Source organism: Dermacentor andersoni, chromosome 2, assembly GCF_023375885.2.
Source record: "Dermacentor andersoni chromosome 2, qqDerAnde1_hic_scaffold, whole genome shotgun sequence".
Classification (NCBI taxonomy): Eukaryota; Metazoa; Arthropoda; class Arachnida; order Ixodida; family Ixodidae; genus Dermacentor; species Dermacentor andersoni.
In genome coordinates, this window is record NC_092815.1 from 108392585 (window position 1) to 108414277 (window position 21693).

A 21693-nucleotide genomic window follows, 5' to 3' on the forward strand; every position below is an offset into this window, starting at 1 on the left:
TCTCTTCTTCAGTGCGTTACTAAAGCCACCATGGTTGATGTTAGGCTTCAAGCTACGTGCTGCTTTGTTCTTTACCGGTATGCGAGTGAGCCTTATCGGTCTCCGCCATTGTACTTATCCAAGCGAGGGCGTGTGTGAATTTGCGCTTGGTCTGGGCACAGCGTAAATGATATCGAGGTCGCCTATTTATTTATGTTGTAGATATGCAGCGGGGTTAGTCCTACAGCAGACTTGCCGGCCATTCCTTGATGCGTGTTTGTCTTCCGCGCCTTATTTCTACATAAGCGTAATGGGGTCACTGACACGACTGTTTCGAGTCTCTCCGATTTTCTCAGTGTGCTTTATAGCCAGTCATGGTGAGCTTTATTACCCAGGCTTACCGATATTTCAATTCGTGTTTCAGTTTTAGGTAGCATAAATGAATGCGAGTTTGCTTATTCGGTACATTTCCAACATCGTATGGGCTAGGGAATGCGAAATTTGGTACTCTACTGGTAATGCTTACACTCGTAACGCTAATGCAGGGAGCGACAAAGCACATCCTCACGGGCGTTCCCCCATTAACTATTTAATGCATGTTCAATATTACAGGTTAACGTTCATTGACGACCCCCCCCCCCCCCTCTCACACACTTGATCGGTTTTCGCGACAGTTAATTTCCACGTGAGACGTGCGTTCAATGACAGGACCATCTTTATTCCTTTGCCTAAGTGGGGGGACATGAGTAATCTTCGAATTTGTGTTAGTACCAAGAAGGTCGGACATTTCTATTCGTGCTTCATTCCAGCGTAGCATTAACGTAAGCTAGTTCGTTTATGCAGTGCACTTAGACATCGAAGAGTTGATGGAAGGCGAAATTTGCATCGTGTAAGTGGTATTGTTTGTGATTATAACAACACACACAGTGGCAACGTGCGCTTCTTTCATTTGCATTCCCTATAGTAAGTGTGGCTGGCAGAATAACTGGAAATTCCCAAGTAAAATTGGACTGCATTTCTTTCTCGGAGAACGTTCTCGTGAGCAGCGCTTCATGATGAAAAGTTATTCTTTAATTTCTGATCACTCCTTCCTACTGCCTAGCGCTCGTGCTCGGTACTCTACCGTTGGTGACCATCTATCGATCTCGCCCCCGACGGCAGCGAACGGTGATACGCAGGGACTGCGAGATTGGCTTACAAGCGTGTCTATCGTCAATACTCGGAACTGTTCCCTTTCATTTCTTTTGGTGCAGCTCAACATTTTTCTGTGGTCACAGGTAGCGCTACCAGCTCCTTTTAGAGGAGCAAGTGCTTTTACAGAGTTCAAAATTCCAACTTTTTGAAAGATCAGTCTGGTGCACGAAGGGGCGAAAGTTCAATCAGATTGAGCATAAGCGGACTAAACACACTCCAACGCGGAGCACCAGAACTATCCAATACTAGCACTATCAAGTTAAAAAAGGGGCAAGCATACAGTTATTCCCACCGAAATAGGTGACCGGCAGTACCCGACGAATGCCCATTGCAATGAGCACTGCGACAGAAGAAACCAGAACAAACACAAGTAAACAAGAGACGTCGACACCTATTCGTATGCGGTGAATCCCCAGGAAAGCACGCTGCCGGCACGGAAGGCAAATAAGGAGAGAGAGAGAGAGAGTGTCGTAATCGCGTCCGTATATCTCTCGCAGGCACCATGGGCGTGTTCGCGCAGATCTCCGCCATCATCTGGAAGGACGTGTACGTGCAGCTCATCAAGCGGCACTACTTCATCGCGCTGGCAGAGATCTTCCTCGTGGTGCTCTCGTTCACGAGCATCGAGAACGACCGGCCCATCCTGCCACCGGCGAAGTGCCCCAAGCTACCCTGCTTGCGCTTGACCGAGCCCGCCGTGTACGAGGAACGCAACCTGAGTGGATTCCGCGCGCCGCAGCTGGTGAGCGCGCAACTGGAACGTAAGCGAGGTTATAGCTAAGCAAGGCATGGAAAGCTTGCTTTGAAGCAGGTCTTACGGCTAACTGAAAGAGCCTGAGCAGGAATGTAAAACTGTCGGTGTGCTGCTTTTAAATGCAAAGCTTCCTTTGATTGTGGCTCCGACTTTCCCGACATATACTGACGCTGTCCTGCACGCCGCGTCGAGAAGGTGGTTGAGAGCGCGTAGAATCTACATGCCAGTAGCGCGGGAGAAGAGATAGGGGACGTCAGAAGGCGTGCCGCTGTTTGGGTCTCTTGGGTTTGGGTTTGGGTCGACGAGGAGTCTGCGGTGCCATCTTAACTATTTCAAAATTACTCTACGTATTGCTGCTATGCTACTCAAATCACTCTTTCAACTCATGGTTTTCTTTTGTTGTGTGGTTTGTTTGTCTTTTGTGTTACTCGCGCACCTGACCGGCCCTTCTAATGCCACAAAAACATGCCGCCAACGTCTCCCCCTGAATGCTTCCTAACCTCTCGCATCCCCAACAGGCTCCCATGCCCCCCGTCTTTCTTAAAATTTTGTTCTTCTCTTTCTTGTTCTTTCTCTCTCCCCTTGTTTTTTCTGTCTTGGTGCCGCCCTGGCTCCCCCCCCCCCACTTTTCTCCCCCCTTTTTTTTCTCTGCTTTTGCTTCTTTTCTTTTCTTCCCGCGTGCCCACTCTCCCGCTCTGGTCCTCTCGTCTTGGGAACAAAGCTCACAGACGTCGGACGACAGCGCTCGTTTCCTCTGGTAGTCTCTCTCTTTAAAACCAGCCGCCAGCGACAACACTCGCGCGTGACGTCACTGCACTAAGCCTTTAAAACTAACACGCCGAGGATGACGAGGCCGCCTTTGACGAAGATAGGTCCTCCTATCGAAACGTTGGCCAGCCTTTCTGAGGCACTTTATACCTGTTTACAAACTTTATACCACAGTGCGCTATTCCATCTGTCAGCCCCTTTCTTCAATTTGTAAAGTGTCGGCAACATAGTTATTATCTAGCAGATTGTTTTATTATGTGTAACGGTCGGAAAGAATTTAAGAAATATGTAGGTTGACGACATTATACAACATTCATTAAACTTCCCAGTTCAAACAACCAGCCACAGCCTCGGTAGAACGGAGCCTGCGTTGAGAGCCGTCACTAAAACCAGACAGCCATCACCACGCTCGTATGTAAAGAGCAGCAAGCGCTGCTGCTTTCGAGCGGTGCCGTGAGCCAACAGACAGAATCCTAAGGGTGTCGGAACTTGTATACAGCTTCGCTATCTTAGATGTATAAGTTGTCAGATTCGCATACATCTCTGAAGTATTCTTCTTCTCCGTTACCTTGATACACCACCTTGTATGTCTGCGACGCATTACATAGCCGTACAACTTAAAAATGCTTATTTCGGTTGGAATGGCATTTCCCTGCATTTTCTCTCCGCCCCTATGGTCTTCTGCATAACACGATTTAGTTGCGCATCGGGACGATGCTTCCTTGGGAGGGGAGGCAAATGCGTTTTCTGTCGTGTGAGGACGATGACAATGAAAAGGAATATGTATGTATATAAAAAAAACATAATGAAGAAGAGGAAGTCAATAGCGCGCGGTATTAAAAGACCGTCCTGGTTGTTCTTGTTTATCAGTGTTTTCGGTCCCCGAGCTTTCGACGTCGCGACAATGCATTCACATCACGCGTGCAGCTTTTCAACCCTTCAATCGGTGCGCGGAGCTTAGTTTTATTTAAGGGCTTTTTGTTGTTCTTTCGGCCCCAGTATAGGTTGATATACGGGCGAAACAAAGTTGCCAATAAAACGGCCAGATACACTGCCAAGCCCTGGGGTGCTTGCATCATTTCATTTTGCCGAACTCGCGCGCTTGCGTCTTCACAGATTATCTACCAGCCGAACACATCTCACGCGCGAGAGCTTATGGCGGCGGCGTTTCCGTCGGAGCCTCCAAAGATCGTCGGCTATGCAGACGATGAGTCCTTGTTACGCGTCTTCAAGCGCGTCACGCCCGTTCCCAAGCGGGGGCCCGAGCAGCGCGTCGTGGCTATCCAGCTGCTGTCGTTCGACGAGAAGGGACGCTTGCTACCCAGCGGCTACCCTCGGGACCTGAGGTTCATCCAGAGCATGTACGACAACCAAAAGTACCTGTCGCAACGCTTCAAGGGAATCTCTTCGTTCGAGCCGCTGCCGACACCAGTCACGCAGCGAGAGTCTCTGGCCTTCTGCCAAATGTCCCTGGCAAAGGGACACCTTTCTGTGCTACGGAAGCAGCTCGATTCGCCTCATCCGGAGTACACCTTCTCGACAAGCAGACTCCCCGACGGTCCTCTCCCCATGGACGCAAAGTGAGTGTCCCGATACGCTGTTATGCATGGCCGCTGCGCTTTGAGTGAGTGAAAACTTTATTGCAAATGTCCGGCGATTTGGGCGGGGTGGGGCCATAAGCACCCCAACCTAGGTGACGGCCTCGAGTCCTTGGACTCGGGCGGCTTCCTCGCTTTGAATAAAATATTTTTTTTTAAATATCGTCTGCAAGCGTTTAGCGTATGCTAGCCGGCGACTGTCGTGGGAGCTCAGTGATGTGGCCTCCGAGGTCGTCCTTCGTTGCTATCTCGGAGGCTACGCTTATTGCCAATGGCTTCCAGCGGCTGAGCATGAGGTGGCGGGCTTTATTTCCGACCGCTATTGGGGGCGAGCTTCACCACTGGAAAAGCTGGCGCCACCGTCGGCGTGACGTGGCATGAGGGATCACGTGGACACAGCGGCCGCGTCGGCTGCTTCGGAAGCGCCTAAGCGAGCTGAAAGCGAAAGTTTTTTTAAGTCGCACCTGCGCTGCGGTTCTGATTAAGTGGTGAGGCTTCCCCCCCTTTGGTGTCTGCATGACAATATTTGAAAGCACTATATTAGGTAGTGGCTGCCTTTGGAGGCGTGCAGCATGGTAGGCTAATGCTCGGTGCCGCAGGCCCGGACGTGCGCCACGGAGCCCAGTGTTCGCATGTAGCCGCAGGACAAGAAGCTGTGTGAAGCTTGGCTCGCGAAGCTTAGAACCGGCAAACAGCCATCGGCTACAACTCGGGTATGCAGCAGGCACAGACGCGAGGAAGATTTCTTCTACGGCGCTGGGGCTGCGATGTTCGGTAATTAGCAGAAAACGCGCCCTGAGACGCTCGCCCGCCCCCGCGGCCCGGCTAAAGTCACCATGGTTTGGTCTACCAACTTGTTGATGCTAGGTACTGGCAAGTTCACAGGAATGAAAATGGAGCGGTAAGAAGCACATTAAAAAGAGGTACGGCACATGGACATGTTTGTGTTAGGAATTAACGCATTGAATTACGAAAAAGAAGCAGCGGGAAATAGCACGCTGAGAATACCGATAGACATACAGTGCGAAGCATCTTGAGAAATAATATTGAAACGCCGAAGAATTTAGAAAAGAAAACTGAATCGTCGTGACGGCACATCACAGTCGCCGCAGGAGTCGAAGTCTCTAACGAAATTATTTTTGAACAGCTCTGACAGCGTCCACGCCACAAGGGTTGCTTGTGTACTGTAAAATGCTCATATTTTGCGGCCTAAAGCTCACGGCACGGTGCGAAAACTCACTCGCAGCGAAAGCGAAACATTGTGCGCGGACATGCACGCAGACGCGCAGCCGGTCGCTGCGAAACCATGCGATCGCTGCATTGAGGCTTCATTCTGTTATGCCCCATTTGGTTATACAGACAGCCCACTATAAGAACATATTTCACATAGTTTTCTCTCAGCGTTTGCCTATACCTTTCATGCAAGAAGCCGGTTCGGGAGACTACATCGCCGCGACCACGCGCATTGGCGTTCACTGTACGTATTCGGTAAAGATATAGCGTCTGTAAACGATTCTGTGCTTTCAGTTTGCGCCACATTATTTCGACAGTAAAAAAAAAAATAGCTTTCCTCGTTTTGAAAGTACGTACAGAAATGTCCAGAAGGGCTGCCGCGCGGTGTTTTTATTGAGCCTCGTAAGCCAAACCTATGAGGAGCGCGCCGCATGATCCCTCATACTACGCAAGGGAGGCGCTTCCGACAGATGGCGACTCCGTAAGTGCTCGCCCCACGCTTATTAGTGTGTGCTAGAAATAGTGTGTGGCCAAAGCGGCAGGTGCGCGTTCGGCCTTTGCGGCGAGCAGCCGAACCACGGCGCTGCGGTGGCGTAACCGAGGTGCTGCCTGCGCTCAGGTTATTGCGCGGGAAGCAGCGGCCGTCGGCTACGCACTGTAATCTTTTTCGCTTTCAGTTGGTACGCGAGCCACTTGCAGGCTATTTATTTTTAGTGGTGCAGCGCCACATGGGTGCTTAAACATTCGTTACACGTTGTGTTAGTGCTCTGACAGCGAGATAGTGCAAGAACGATGTACCAGACGGCAGAGTGCGAGGGACCAGTTACGTACGACCTGACCACGCAGAGAAATTTAAAGAGGCCCTGAACCACTTTTTATCGAAGTGGAGAAATACATTTAAAGTGAGAATGGGCTATTTCAGAACCACTTTGCCGCAAAAAGTACTTCAATGCGTTCAGCAGAAGCGGAGTTATCGGCAGTCAAACACGGCCTCTGCTGTGCTCCCCTTCCTCCTCCAATGCCTTGCACTGCGAAGGCTATGGCGGACACGTCAACGTGGCGCGCAGTTCAAATTTCCCATTTGGTGCCTATGCCGCGCTAAACGTAAGCCAAACGCGGCTGTCCTCAGAGAGCCGCAGCGCGCTTAGCCACTGGACCCGTGGCGGCACCTCGCGGCGGCCGCGGTGTAGCCGTGCGCAGCGACCAATAGCAGCCGCGTATTGGAGTGTGCTTTATGACGAAATAAAGCACACAGAAAAGAGCGAAGATCACGAGGTTTTTGAAACGAGAGCGTTTGAGAGAAAGGTGACTTCGCGCTCCGTTTGCGAGCTCCACGGACCGCGGACGACAGCAGAACTTGGGTGAGATGTTCACAACAGCGTATGCTACCCGCGGACTATGTTATTTCGACAAGCCTGAGGGTAGTTCAGGGCTCCTTTAAAAATAAAACCGCGCAACAAGAGCAAAGAAATAAGAAAAGAAGCTATTCGCGCAGTCTTTGGAACAGAAATGGTTATGCGCAGTGATGGCTCTACTCACCGCCGTTACGTTTAACATCACGGTCGTCTGTGCTTTGTTGCTATATAGAAGCGGAGTACGCTTTCATACGAAACTTGTTAGCTCATGGCCAGCAGCGTTTCAAGCAAAGAAGGCAGAAAGCGCCCGCATAATTAAGGGAAACGAGAGAAAGAGATACCGTGGCGCGGTGAGCAAGTAATGTCATTTGACTTTGGGTTGGAGACTGCGTGCAGAAAAGAGCTTCGTCGGTCCCACACGAAGCTCGGAATAAATGCGAACAAATGGTAGAAAGAAAACGTAAATGGCAGACAAACGCACTTACTAACACTACAGGTACACTATAACAAGAACCTTACTTGGTGATACTGAAATAAACATATATTTGGAAATATATATGGCGGCATTCTTGCGTTACATGCTAAACTGCCAAAGGAAAATACGGTAACATAAGCGCTAGCGCCGAACATGCGATTTCAAGCACTCGGAAATAAACTGGTCAGGGATAAAGCCCAGACCATCAAAAATATATTTACTATAAATAGAAGGCTCTTCGCTGCACCGGGCTCGATGAACGTATAAAATGAGAAAACGCATAAGCGCAATGAACATGTAGAGCGTTTGCAAGAACAAGCGTGTTCGTCCCAAGTCCTGACAGCGGCATGTCGCTCCCGCAGATCTCCTGGCTCTCGAATATTTACGGCGGGAGAGCATGAATATGTGGTTCTGAGAGGGTTCGAGCTCTGCGGATACTGCAGGAGGCCGAAGTCAGCTGGGGCTAATCGCACAACGTCATCCTCGTTTACGCATATACAAAGGCTGTACTTCAAAGAGACATGTTAATAAGACGTGCATGAGACTGCTTAACTATAGTTATTGTAATAGATTGAGCAAGGTTTATCTGCAATAAAAATATCCGAATCTCACGTGCAGTGGCTCAACGTATAGGGTATTTCGCAGATTCGCGGTGCTTCAGCGTGAGCCGGTTCAGGGACTTCGCAAATAATTGCCTACGTGTAGTCGCGCAAAAATCGAACCATTTTCGCAGCCGTTAGTGAGTGAGCGCCAACGGGGAGGACGACCCGCTTTTTCTTCACGCTTTTTCTGACGAGCGCAGTAGATCACGCTTTCAGCTCAAGACTGAATAGCTTGTGAAAAAGGTTGGCCCGTGCGATTGAACGGTGCATCACATCACGTACGAAGCACACGCGCACCGTCCGTCCCCCCTTCCCCTAGTTTCCATGAGGCCGAAGACAGGAAACGAAATGAAAGGGAGACTAACATACTGAACCTTACCTCTTTCTGCCCGTACACCTTTCCTCCTCATTACTCCCTCGCAAAAACATCCATCATCGATGTTCATAAAATCATTGCATGGCTTTACGAACCGCAATTTGCAGTGCACTTAAGGCTTCCCCGCAACTTAGATGGCGCATATTTAAAGCCAATAACTTTGCTAATTACCGAATTAAAGTCGTTCATAAACAAATAAACAACAAATGTGACATGACTGAACCTTGTGGGGCACCTGCTGTGACTTGTTGCCTACTACTAATACCTTACTTACTGCCCATAACCACCTGCGACCTGCCATACAAATAATAAGCGGACCACCATAAGAAGGCCATCTGAAGACCAAAACATAACATTTTCCAGCAAAATTTCATGTTTTATAGTTCCAAAAGCTTTGGTGATATCGAAAAAGAAAACACAACAGGTTCTTTTCAAACGATGAGGATATTTCAACGCAATACTCTCCTTAGAATGAAACTACACTTCTATTAGCAACAGATCCAAATTACTTCGCTGTGAGAACTGAAAGGTTTCCGTAAAAAGGATGTCATGCATTAAAGTGGAAGCCTTTCTCAAATTTGGGACAGTATGGGCACAATAGAAATGGGCCTGTAATTTTCGACATTATCACTTTGACCTCCTCTATGTAGCGGCTTCACAGTTGCAGTCTTCAATGTTGCCGGAATGATTGCGGTAGTTAGAAAACCATTCAACATAAAAGGCAAAATGTCTGCTAGTGCATCAAAATTTATTCGCAGCGTACAGACGGATGATCCGCCTCTTGCCGACTACTTACTAAGTGAAAAACTATAAATTATCCATTTCAGGTCTACTTTTGATAGTGTAGATAAAAAAGCAGAAGCCTCTACGGATTGCTCGAACAATATCAGCACCGCTACTTACATCATGGGTGAAAGAACATGAGGATTTAAAGTCCTTTCACCAAGTCGTCTCTATTCACTATAGTTTACCAATTGGACTATTTACTTCGTACGATCCAGCGAGCATACGTAAATAAATTGAACATTATTTACTTCCATGTTAAGCCTGTTTAACATGCAAGCGGCAACCGTCGCGGCAGCCAATCCCCTTTCCCATAACCTGTTTTTCCAGTGGCGCGCTGAGGCAACGCCTCCTAGATAACACAAGGCCGGTGCACTTCGATCCGTGACGTCATGCTACCTTGCCCGACTGCCATAGTATCTAATGGGGACGCTCCCGATCGAGCCGCGGTGGTTTTGGCGTCATCGTCTTCGTCACGCTGGGCTTGGCAATGGAAATTTCGGTCCAAGTAGCATGATGTCACAAATCGGAGTGCACCGGCCTTGTGTTATATAGGAGGCGTTGGCTGAGGCGAGCGAAATGTTTGGAAAACTTCGCGAGCAGCGACAGCGGCGAGCAGTAACGCGAGGAGCACGTGACAGACGTGGTGTCGTCGCGCGGAGGATCTTGCGCGCTCGAACTGGCGACACTTTTGTAGGTGACGACAACCAGTGAATTGAATTCTGTTTTTTTTTTTTTTGACGTGCCAAAACCACGATTTGACGGAGGCATGCTGTAGCGGGGGACTCGAGATTAATTTTTACCAACTAGGGGATCTCTTACGTGGCCCGAATGCGCGGGACACGGGCGTTTTTGCATTTCGCCGCCATCGAAATGAAGCCGCCGCGGCCGGGATTTGAACCCGCGACCTCGTGCGTAGCAGCGCGACGCCATTGATTTAGCAGCGCGCTAAATAAGCTGTGCGCGTTATCTTTACCTTATTTTTTTATGTGTGTGCGTGTCGCCAGAAGTGGGCAGGGATACAGAGGACGAAACGGCAGTCCATGTTTGTCGTCCGCGGTGCAGTGAGCTGTTTTTCTTCTGTTTCATTGTATGTATAGGGGTGAGTGCTCAAACTTTGGTTTTGCGCTTCTGCGACTAAAACCTACCCCAGATGTACTAGAAGAACCGAGAGGCTCCTGCCTTTCTACTCGAATGTCTTGAGGAGAAAAGGGGACGAGTGTTTCGATAAAAGCCAACAAATCCTAGTTCGCATGTTTGTGGCACGGGCGGCAGCCGGAATGCCTGGCGGCCTTCAGGAACGAGAGCCGCAGACAGACCCATTTTGTACTCGTTTCACTTCAAGTTTTGATGCTATCCTATTCGGTCGCACAGTTCTAAAGGCCTGTAATTGATCGATGCTTTTAGTACAGGAACTGGAACAGAAGTTACCATGGGTAATAATGACAGTATTTTTACACAAACAAGTGAATAACTGAAGCGGCTCTTGGAGAACAACTTAATCTGCATCTCACACGCGCTCAAACATGAATCAGTGAACCGTGCAGTCGCTTGCGCGTGAAACAGGCTTTAGGAAGGAAATAGGAAAGCGCAGAAGATGATCTTGTAAAGATGAACAAACGTCTAAATAGAAAAAAAAATAGTCGTCAGCGTGATCTAGACGATTGCTTTACGCATATCTGCTACGTTTCGCTGGCCGTCCGCGTCGTCTCGCTGTTTTCTATCATACGGTATGTCATGTTTTACATTTGTCATACCACAGCTTACTCATTATAGTGCTTCACTCGCAAAGAATGCGCGCGCAATGAATGACTGCAATAGACGCATGAGTGCGGAATACTTCAAGGGCAAATATTCAGTCGTGGAAAGAACGACTAAAATTCCAGGCGTTGACAACACACAAAGGCGTACTTTTTGCGGCAAGTCACTGAAGTTTTATTTGCCGTGAGGTGAAAGTTAAGAGGAGCTGTATTGTCGCGTCAAGGGTCAATAGCGACAAAAGAAAATAATAATCAAGCTCTTACCAAACGCCCGCCGCTTCCAGAGCGGAGACAGTCCTCGGGTCTCGCACAGCAGTGCTTCTGGTGGCCGCTCACCGAAAAAAGCCAGAGGCTGCCTCATGTATCAGTGCGCCGTTTTGTACAGTCGCCCAGTACCGTCTAGAAAACTCTATACCCACGCTTAAACTTGAGCGTGTGTGCGCATAAACGCTCCTTACCGATCACGGTGGCGCATTCTGGCTATAGGTTTACTTGAATCCGATCCAGTGCGGTCGAGTCGGCATGTCGGAGCGAAAACTGTTCATGTAAACGTTTATGTAAACGGGTTCATGTTCGGGTTCATGTAAACGTTAGTGGGTGGAGCTAAGCGACCGACGAGGCAAGTTCTGTCTACCTGTCTACAAACGGTATAGCTTGACTCGCCGAACCTGCTTAGCAAGATGCATGTAAACGTGGCTGGGTTGGCATGAGTCGTGTCGACGTTATACTCGACCAACTTGCGTTTATCATGTAAACGAAGCTTCTCATGGGGGTGGAATGCAATAACCCTAGTGTACCATACATTGGACGACAAGTTAAGGAGCCCGAGGCGGTTGAAATTTGGCTACGCGGCCCGCTCTGGCGCCTCTGACAGACGTTGCTTGCTTTGGGATATGATGCACTGCCACTCAGTACCTTACTTTGTAAGCACCGACTATAGAGCACTCAAGCATTGTCCTCCCTGCTGGTGCGCAGTCTGCACTCCATTGTACGCGGGGCCGCTAAATTGGGACCAGCATTGAAAAAAACTGCGTCATATCTAACGTTCTTTTTTTTTTTTTCGGAACCCGTGTGACGAAGTCACAATTTCGCCTTGCGCAGGTGCAAGCTGTCTGCAAAAAAAAAAAAAAAAAGAAAAGAAAACCACCAACAAAAGAAGCCGACACTTTGTTTCTGTTTCCTTTCCGGCGCTTTCTATCTGCTCTCACAAGTGCGATTTTGCTATATTTTGCAAGGTGCTACGTGGAACACAAGATAGATATTAAGTCGCGATCATGACACATTCTGGAGAAAGGTATACAAATGTCAGGGCACTAAGAGCATTACTTCATGTTTGAGAGTTTCAGGCACGGTGCGCGGTCGCAGGCGCTACACAAAAGAAACAGTACGTGGCGCTGACCAATAGCAGTAGCGTGTTTGCGATAGAGGAGGCAGTGGGGAGGCCATCACTAATTTTGAATGCATAAGGTTCTGCCTGTCGCACTTTGTTTTTTCCCACTGCGCCTCAGTCCCTGCCGAGCTTCTTTTTTTTTTTCGCGTATACTTTCAGTGAGGTTTCATGCCACATGGCTGTTGTTTTGTTGTCCCTTACCCGTATTTCGGCACTTGGTAACAATTCACACGGACGGGCGGACCTGTCACACTTGCAATGGCCATGACTGGCCTTCAGAATATACTTCGTTCCGTTAATATGTTGTTTTTCGCGTGTTGGTTCAACGGAAACTTAATGTAGAAACTGGATCTTCTTCTCCGCCTTCTTCCGATTCAGAATTTAGAAGCCCTTCATAACTGCCTTCGTCTGTGAAAACGCAGAGGGACCTGTCACACTGGTTTGCCATGGCTGCCCTGCCAAGAAAGCAAGTCGCTCTAACAGAAGCTCAGACGCTTGCGACGTTTGCTTTACCTGTAGCCAGAAACTTACCTTTCATGATTTGTTGTGTGTTTACGTGTTTGAATGGCACAACAGGTTTTTTTTTTTGGTACGAGTGATTTTTAGAGAGTCGCAGTGAAAAGGTTAACGTACACTCACATCTACGTGTACGAGAGGGTAACTGAAAACAAGACCTGCTTATTGCAGCTGCAACGTGATATGGAGAGACCAACATTCCTATCATCAACCATTACACGCCAAAAGCTTGATATTCGTCGGTGCTCGCACTTACCTTCTCCCTTTTGAATGTATCAGGGCGTGCTACAGACGGATCCATTATTTTGTTAGTAAAATAAAACCACGTAGAATAAATGCAATTTGGTATTTCATATCGATGACATGCACCGCGACATACCCATTCGACAAAAAGTAATAAAATAAAAATAAAACAATAAAACGGGCGACTATCGAGGGGCACGTTTCAGCTGACATTAGTCTGTGTGACCACTCGCTTTTGTTTGCCCTGCACACCGCACTGCACAAGGGGGAAGAAACGCATTAAGATGAATTTCGGGGCTTTGGGTGCAAACAACCACGATCCGTTTATAAAGTACACTGCGGTCGGAGGCTCGGGATTAATTTTGGCCGCGTGCGGTTATTTCCCGGGCAACAAAATCTAACTGCGCGAGCGTTTTTGCATTTCGCCCCCACCAAAATGCAGCCACCGTGGTCGCGAACGAACTTGCGGTATCGGGCTCAGCAGCGCAACCCCGCAGTCATTGAGCCACGGCGACGGGTAGTAGCAGTTCATCAGTTTCTACCTACTGACGAGAACGTAGAAGAATACGCGCAGAAAAACGGTTGCTTTTAAAGCATGTTGTTGGAAAGCTTTCTGAGTAGCAACCACAAATAACGGCTTCTGGCAGAGGTTGTCAGTGGTGATAAAGAAATTCCAGGTAGATGTTAGTTAAGATCGTGCCATTTCTTAGCACTGAAAGACTTGGCTTTGCTTGACGGCTAACACGAAGGAGCTAGCAATAAATCAAAATCTAGGTTTGGACGAGTTCGTGTGTTCATAAGGTCTTCCAAGACCAGTTACCATCCGTCCGCCCGCACCCATCTCGCCTTTGAGCGTTCGTTGCCTCGACCTTTTCGCGCTGCGTTCAGAAAGCCTGCTAGCAGAAAGTCGTACTCTCACTCATTCACGCCTTATTGATAAACTCTGGTAGTAACAGTCGTCACGGAAGTGGTTAGAGCACAGCACTGTTCCTGAGCGCTTGAAATTCTTTCGATTCCCAGCAGCCTCCCACAATTAGCTTGAAGCTTCTTGTCTTGCGGGGAGTAAAGGAATATCGTCGCGGCCGCTGGTGTTCGTGCAACCGTAAACTGCACAGAACGCCGGCATGATCGGCCCACCACTTCAATTCATGTTGCGCACGTCAACTACCACTCTACATGCACACAAACAAAGGAAGGCAGGCTCGAGCGAGGCAGATTATGACGGCACGCACGCAGAAACAAGCGCGGTCAGGCACGGTCGCGGAGACTGCGAAGGAGCGGAACACCAGTGCTGACGTCACTACGCCGCTGTTTCCGGTCTCCGCTCGCATCGTCAGCGTCAGCAGCTGCGCGCGGCGCTCGACGGGGGGCGGAGCGACAGCGCAGTTTTAACCGGCGATTACGTCGTTCCTAAGTGAAAAATCCCGCCCAAAATTTTATGTGCATGGTTTAAAAAGGTTCCCGCATCTGTACATGAGCATCTTATTGATTTCGACAGACTCTTGAGCTTCTTTTAACAAGATCTACATCCCACTTGAATGTGCTCGTAGCGGGTCAATACCAGTAGAGCATTGTAGTACGTACACGTATCTTTGCGTTCCACGTATACAGCTATTTAAAAGTGAAAACGCTTCAGGGCCGCTATCACATGGCTTAGAATTAGTACAAGACCGACGCTTTCATTATGTACATTTGGTTCGGCGATTGAACATTATAGTTTTTCACTGAAGTGTTTTATTTATATTTTATTCTATCGTGGGGGGGCAATTGCTTAGGATGCTTAATATCTGTTAAAGATACTTCTGTCAGACTTTCATGTTTTGTTGGAAAGTCAGTACACCTGTCTTACACGACTAGGCAACTCTTCTTCATTGATAAAACTTAAAAGACAATATAAGAAATTCCAAGCAATCTATGACGCCGGACACCAACTAGGGTGCCGTAACGTTTAAAGGACTCCTACGGAACTCAATCGTATCCTATGCCGTTTCACTCCGCATTGCAGGAGTGGCTACAGCTTAACCGCACTCCGCGCCGGTCTCGGCTACATGGTCCCCTTCTGCACGCTAGTGGCCCGCCTCGTCGAGGAGAACCAGAGCGGTATGCGCGAGAAACTGCGCCTCGTTGGACTGAACAACGCAGTCTATTGGCTCGGACATTTCCTGGCCTCGTTGTTCATAGGCATGGTCGCTGTCCTTTGTAACATGACCCACATGCTGTTTGCTCCGAACTGGCACAGCGACTTTCACATCACGTACCTCATGGGAATCGACAAGCTGGTGGTCTTCATCACCTTCTTCATATTCACGCTGCTGTACATGCTGAAGGCGATGTTTATATCGCTATTCTTCACCAATGCGACGGCGGCTGTGGTGTTCGCGATGGCTTACTGGCTAGGAGTATATCTCGTGCCCTGGTTTGCGTTGGAGAAGCTGGAGGGCTATGCCGCCGACTACATTAGCCTGGGACGCATGTCAAAGCTGCTGACGTCGGTGTCGCCCTGTATGGGTCTTCACTGGTGCTTCAGAATTCTCGGATGCGCCGTGATTACCGGTGAGTGGCTTCTGTACAAGCCTAACAACATGTAAATTCGCCGCCTCGGACAACTTGCTTTATTATCACGTGGTAGCCGCCCGTGCTGGAGACGTGTCATCAACCCCGATCTCCACTCGTAAATTTCAGGTTTCTTTTTTAAATATTTGCTCACTGTAAAGGTCGTTATCAACCTTGTTCTCGTTTGATATCTTCATGTTTGGAATTTTTCCTTGTATCCACTTGTGGGGAGCACCCGCCTCCATTTCCTCCCGCGTGCCCGCGGCGCCCCGTTCGCACATGGCGACGGGACGAGCCGGCGTAGACATGGGAGAGAGGCACTACGCGCTCTCCCTTTCTCCGTCGCTCCGATGACGCGCGTACCCCTCTTCCCCCACGCGGCTCACGGGAAAGGGAAACGTATCCGGCGGGCGAGGAGGACTTCCCCTCGCAAAAAGGTAAAAAAGCATAAAAGCGCGCGACCGGGGGAGACTCCCTCTCTTGGGACGCGACCCCTTGGACTGCCGGACTGGAGTACCTGCTGCTACCCGTGAGTGACCACGTTGCCTGACTATCCCGGGCAACGAGGCGAGACTATTTATTACTATTACGGAGAGGACGTCCCTCTGCGAGTGTTCGCGATTGCTAATAGCAATAAACGTTGTTACCGTTGACACCGCTGGTTGCCTTATTCGTCCGAACCCGGCGTAGCCGCGATTTCCGCGCTACGGGTTGGGAGTACCACGAAGCGACTGCGTGGGGCTAGATCCGGAGCTCGCCTTCAGCCCTAGCCGCACGCAGAGTGGAACCCCCACATTTGCGTGGGGGAAGAGGGGTACGCGCGTCATCGGAGCGACGGAGAAAGGGAGAGCGCGTAGTGCCTCTCTCCCATGTCTACGCCGGCTCGTCCCGTCGCCATGTGCGAACGGGGCGCCGCGGGCACGCGGGAGGAAATGGAGGCGGGTGCTCCCCACACACTACACATAAGGAAGGTGAAAGGCGGCTACCACAATTTTAGTAATAGCAGTGACTTTCTTTTTATGGTGTTGTCAAGGTTTTTTTTTTTCCATTGTTAAACCACGCGCAATTTGATATTCGTGTCAATAGCCAAATAGTCTCAAATATTGAAAGTGGTTGCGCGTTGGCGATCTTGATAAGGTTTTTAATGCCCCCTGCATTTGATCCCCTGACCAATTCATTCATTCATTTACTTTGTTTAATCAGGGATATGGCATGTCTTGGTGAACGGATCGCATTAATTAACTAGTTTCATTGCTTGACGTGCAGGGAATGTTCAGCCCATGGCCAATTTTGGAGTTCGCTTCCTATAGAATGCGGCTGGCGGTTTTTCTGGCGTTGAACCATCTGATCACATGAACAGGAACGGAATGACATAGCCAGGGGCCAAATTATTTGGCGTTAAAATTGCTCGGAGACCACGCCAAGGCGTAGCGGTGGCCCGTGCCGTACCATGCATGACTTCCAGTTCACGCGTGTGGTTTATAAGCACACTCTAGATCCCGAAGTTTCTACTTTCTATAGGTTTAGGCTCTTCGGGTAATACTACGGCTATCGAGAGATAAAGGTCAAGGGAAAACAGATTACACTCCCCGTGCGAGCATGTTTCTAGGTCACAACAGTCGATGCACTCGTGAAGTAATTCGTCCCGGCTTTAAAGATTCCTTATTAAAGAGCCGGTGGCTCAGTTTTGTGCTGCCTAAAACTGGCAAATGCAGCGTGGTAAAAAATGTTTCACCGGCTTTCATTTGGTCTGTTTTCAGGCGAAGATTACACCTTTAAAATGGTGAACAAAGAGGTTCTCGGCCTCGACAACGTCAAGATGATCGAAATATGGATCGTGATGTTGGCGTTCACGGTTTCCGTAGCCATCATGATTTGGTACTTCGGGAATGTGCTTACATGGGCTCTCGGCGTACCGCTGGAGCCATGGTTTCCCTTCACAATCAAGTATTGGCTACCGGGCGCCCAGGGGAGCGTGGAGGCGTTTGAACCAAAAGAACCGGATGGTTTCCGCTTCCAGAAGTACCCGCCGAATGAGGCATCTGTGACAGTGAGCCAGCTTGAGTACGAGTGCAAGGAGAAGCATATTCTGCGCGACACAAATTTCAAAGCTTACCACGGTGAGATCTTGGGCATCGTTGCTCCAAATGGAGCGGGTAAAACAAGTCTCTGCAATCTGCTGACCGGCTACTCGCTTCCGAGTGCGGGCCAAGTGATGGTCCTCGGTTACGACATGATGCTGCAGACGCATCTAGCAAGGCGGCACATTGCATACGTCCAGCAGCGCGACGTGCTCTTTGCGGATCTGACTGTTTTCGAGCACCTTCTGTTTTTCGGCTCCATGAAAGACGAGGCATGGGCCGTGCTAGACAAGCAGATCGCTCAAGTGCAAGAAATGCTCCAGCTGGAACCAATCATAAACGTCCAGTGCAATAAGCTGGACAGGTCTCAAAAGAAAATCCTGAGTCTTGCCGTTGCACTTGTCACCTGTCCAAAGGTTTTGATTATGGACGAAGTCATGGTCAAAATGTACCCCGCGACGAGAAAGGTAGCCTGGAACGCACTGATTGCCCTGAAGAGCACCATGTGCATCATTGCTGCCACGGCAAACGTGTACGAAGTCGACACGCGAGCCGACAGGCTCACTGTGTTTGGCTACGCAGCCCACAAGTGCTACGGCACCACATCCTTCATACAGAGGCGTTACGGCTGGGGATACACCGTAAAAATAGTCAAAAGCCCACAGTTCCGCGGACGTAACGTCCTGGCTGCCGTTCGTCAGATAATACCGGATGCTCACGTGCTCCAAGACCAAAAAGCCTTTGCCGCAATCGGCCTGGGACAACACACGGACTACACGCCTGTGGCATCAGTGCTCAATAGAATCGAGGCTGAGCAGAGGTCGTTGGGCATAACCTCTTTCACAATTAGCGTCGTCACGATGGAAGACATCTTTTTCCGCATCGTACTCGAAATGGACTCTGGTGACTATCAGTACAAGGCGAACATGGAAAAGGCGATGGGCATAGATGTGAAGAAGACTGCTGCCGCCGATGACCACGTGGATTATACCATGGCCAATCTTACCGTTGATACAGAAGACCTGGGCGGCATTGTCGAAGGTGGCGAGAAGTACGAGTCGTCCATCGAAATTCAGCAGCATGTCAAGGCAGTTTATGACCTTAAGCCTTCAAAGCCCACTTGGGTTCAGCTGTTTATGGCCATGATAATCAAGCGTCGTCAATACACCTGGCAAACACTGGCGCTGCCCATGTTTTGCTTCATCGTGCCCACGGTTATTCTCATGCTGCGCGGTGAGCTCGAGACCCTCGCCGGTCCGCGTGTGTCGGTCGAGTTCTCTGCCGACAACTTCATCTACGACCTCCGCAGCTTCGAAAAATCTGACCAAGTTTTTGTCGCCTACGACAATGCCTCTAAGGCAGTGGCAGAAAGCGGCTTCGAAAAGTACGTCCGGTCTCACAAGTTTCCCGTACAGAAGGTGCCGAACATTGAAAAGATCTTGGAGGGCGAGAAGAGAGGCCGCGCCGACAAAGTAAAGTACGTCTTTGGAGCCGAATTCGCCTCCCACAAGACCGAGCCGACTACGCACAAGGCCGTGGCCTGGTTTAGTGGCGACGCGTACCACTCACAGTCGTTGTCGCTCAACGTCATTTCCACAGTGCTGCTGCGCACAGTGACCAACGACAGCAAAAGCGAAGTGCTTGCCGTGCTGCGACCGGTGAAAAAGGGCAAGAAATTAATCGCTTCTCGGCGTCTGAAAAACGCAAAGCATGCGGCGATCCTCGGGGACATCATATCTTCGAGGCTGACCAATTTTCTTTTGCTCCCGGCTGGCATTTCAGTGGCCACGGCCAGCTTCATTTTCTTCCCAATAGACGACCGCGTGAGCAACTCTAAGCGCATGCAGTTTGTGTCCGGTGTGTCGCCAGTGGTTTACTGGCTGGCTAACTATGTTTGGGACATGTTCATGGCAATGGTGGGGCTGATGTGTATGCTGTTCCCTGGCTTCCTCTTCTACCAGCACTTCGGCAATTACGGTAAGTCATCTGGGTGGCATTGTTTCTTCTTTGCTGCTCCCAGAAGGGTACCGCGCGTAGATAGAATTAAGACTGCGTTCATTGTAAGCAGCGCGCAGGCCGACGACCAACGAAGAACGAGTGGGACAGCGCTCATCCGCCGTGTTCTTTCTTAGCCGTCGTCTTCCATTTGCGCACTGCTTACGATGTGTCACTTTCAACTTGCCCGCTTCACTGTGCTGCTGAAGATTATCTCGTCAAAGGTTACTTCGTTGTTTTGAACGTCAGTAATTCATTGATTGGTTTGCTAGTAATGGCCGAGCTGCAGGCGCCTTCGACTATATCAGCTCTGAAACATAGGACATTTTCTTAGCACCATATGCTCGCATTTGTAAAGTAATTTCCTTTGGTACAGAGGCCTTCTTTTACTTCTCGTGTTTATACGGCAGCGAGACGTTAGCAACATATTACTGAGAACCTAGCAGTATACCTGATGTTTTATTTATACTTTCAGTGCTACGATGTTGTTCTTATGAAGTTAACGTGTCGATTGCGCATTCGGATACGAATTGGCAATGAATGCAGAATCATCATGTCTGCATGATGATGATGTTGATGATGATGTAGACATGACGATTCCGCGCCACGGTTCCCGAAAGGCAGAGACTGCCATGCAAATATTACTACAGGGAAAGTTTCCCCTGTAGTATTTCAGCAACCATGCGATTCATGGACATAGGACATATATCTTCCAATTGTTTCGCAGGCTGTCGCTAAAAATGCAGATTGGAACTTTTTATTCTTTGTGCCTTAATGCTACCGCCCCCCCCCCCCCCACCCCCTTGTCGAGTGGTACATTTTCACCATTCATTTAAACTGGTTCATTGTTTTGTGTGTGTGTGTGTGGGGGGGGGGGGGGGCAACTAATTCACTTTATCCCGTAATTTCAGTGTGTGTCGATACGTAGCGATATGTAGTGACCTGCGTTTATCCCTTAGATACTTCTTCTAGCACTTACCATTGCTTTGTTCTTGCTCAAATGTCTCATCAATATGCCGGTGCCACGCAGGGCACTTTCGATCGCAATCGCACCCGATCGGAATAAAACGTTTAACGACGAGTTACAAGAGAGTAAACGAAGCCGGTTATTAGAATATCATACAAAGAAATTAAAGTAACAAATCGAACATAGTAAGATTATTCAAATTGGAGCACAAAAAGCAAAATATGCGTGTCGGCTAAATTCACTCTTCTGGAAGCGCACGCAAGCAACCGTGCCACGTTTTAATCAAGGTCGTCAAACATGGTTATAACAAACATTTCAAATTTCGTAAATTTCTTCCTACAGCCCAAATTACACCAGAGGCGCTATAAGATATAGCTCTTCTATCCTGACTTCATTCCAGTCTCCTGACGTCAAAATTACTTAACCGCCGGCGCAAGCACGGGCAGTGACCCGTAAGACTGTTTCATTGCAGCAATGACACGCTATCCTCGTTTATGTAGGCGGTGACTTTTGTTTGGTTTCAACGTGAATGAAACTGCCTACAGCGATATGTTTCCTTCATATAATTTGCTGCGGAGAGACAAGGAGCTCAGAGATGGCGGCTTTGGTGTGGCCGAGATCGCGCAGTGAAAGTAGATAACCGGATGAGGAGAGTGGTACCGGTGTCTCCGATTGGACAAAAATTTATTATCCGCTATAGTTTTGTTGTAGGCAAAGAGATCAATTCTCGCCGACATCTACGAGTAGCCAGAGTCGGAGCGATCAGTGAAAAGTGTTAGGACCACGTTCTCGGCTTCGTGGTTCGGACTAAGTGGGTTGCTTGCCTATACGCCCCCGGAGCGCCTAAACCGTGGTAGCTGGCCTGCGCTATAGCGGGGCGTCGCACAAACCCGAGTAAATGGACCCCACAACACAATTGGTATCTATATCGCCGAGAGAGGGTTGTTGCTGTGATGATGATGTCGGGAGGTTAAAGGAAACGCATTGGTTTTTTCCATATTTACTACTCGCAACTGGCCCCATGGAAATAAGAGCACACTCCGGAGCACTTTACATGTCTGATAGGCACTG

At 49.1% G+C, this 21693-nt stretch overlaps 1 protein-coding gene across 1 annotated transcript in view; it reads left to right on the forward strand.

Moving 5' to 3' along the window:
* The first annotated feature begins 1675 nt into the window (after positions 1 to 1675).
* Positions 1676 to 21693, forward strand: part of LOC126541265 (phospholipid-transporting ATPase ABCA3-like) — a 32279-nt gene continuing 12261 nt past the window's right edge. The window contains exons 1-4 of the mRNA XM_050187969.3: positions 1676 to 1915; positions 3812 to 4275; positions 15032 to 15579; positions 17340 to 19637. Coding sequence (XP_050043926.1) covers positions 1676 to 1915; positions 3812 to 4275; positions 15032 to 15579; positions 17340 to 19637 — 3550 coding nt within the window. The remainder of the gene's footprint in view (positions 1916 to 3811; positions 4276 to 15031; positions 15580 to 17339; positions 19638 to 21693) is intronic.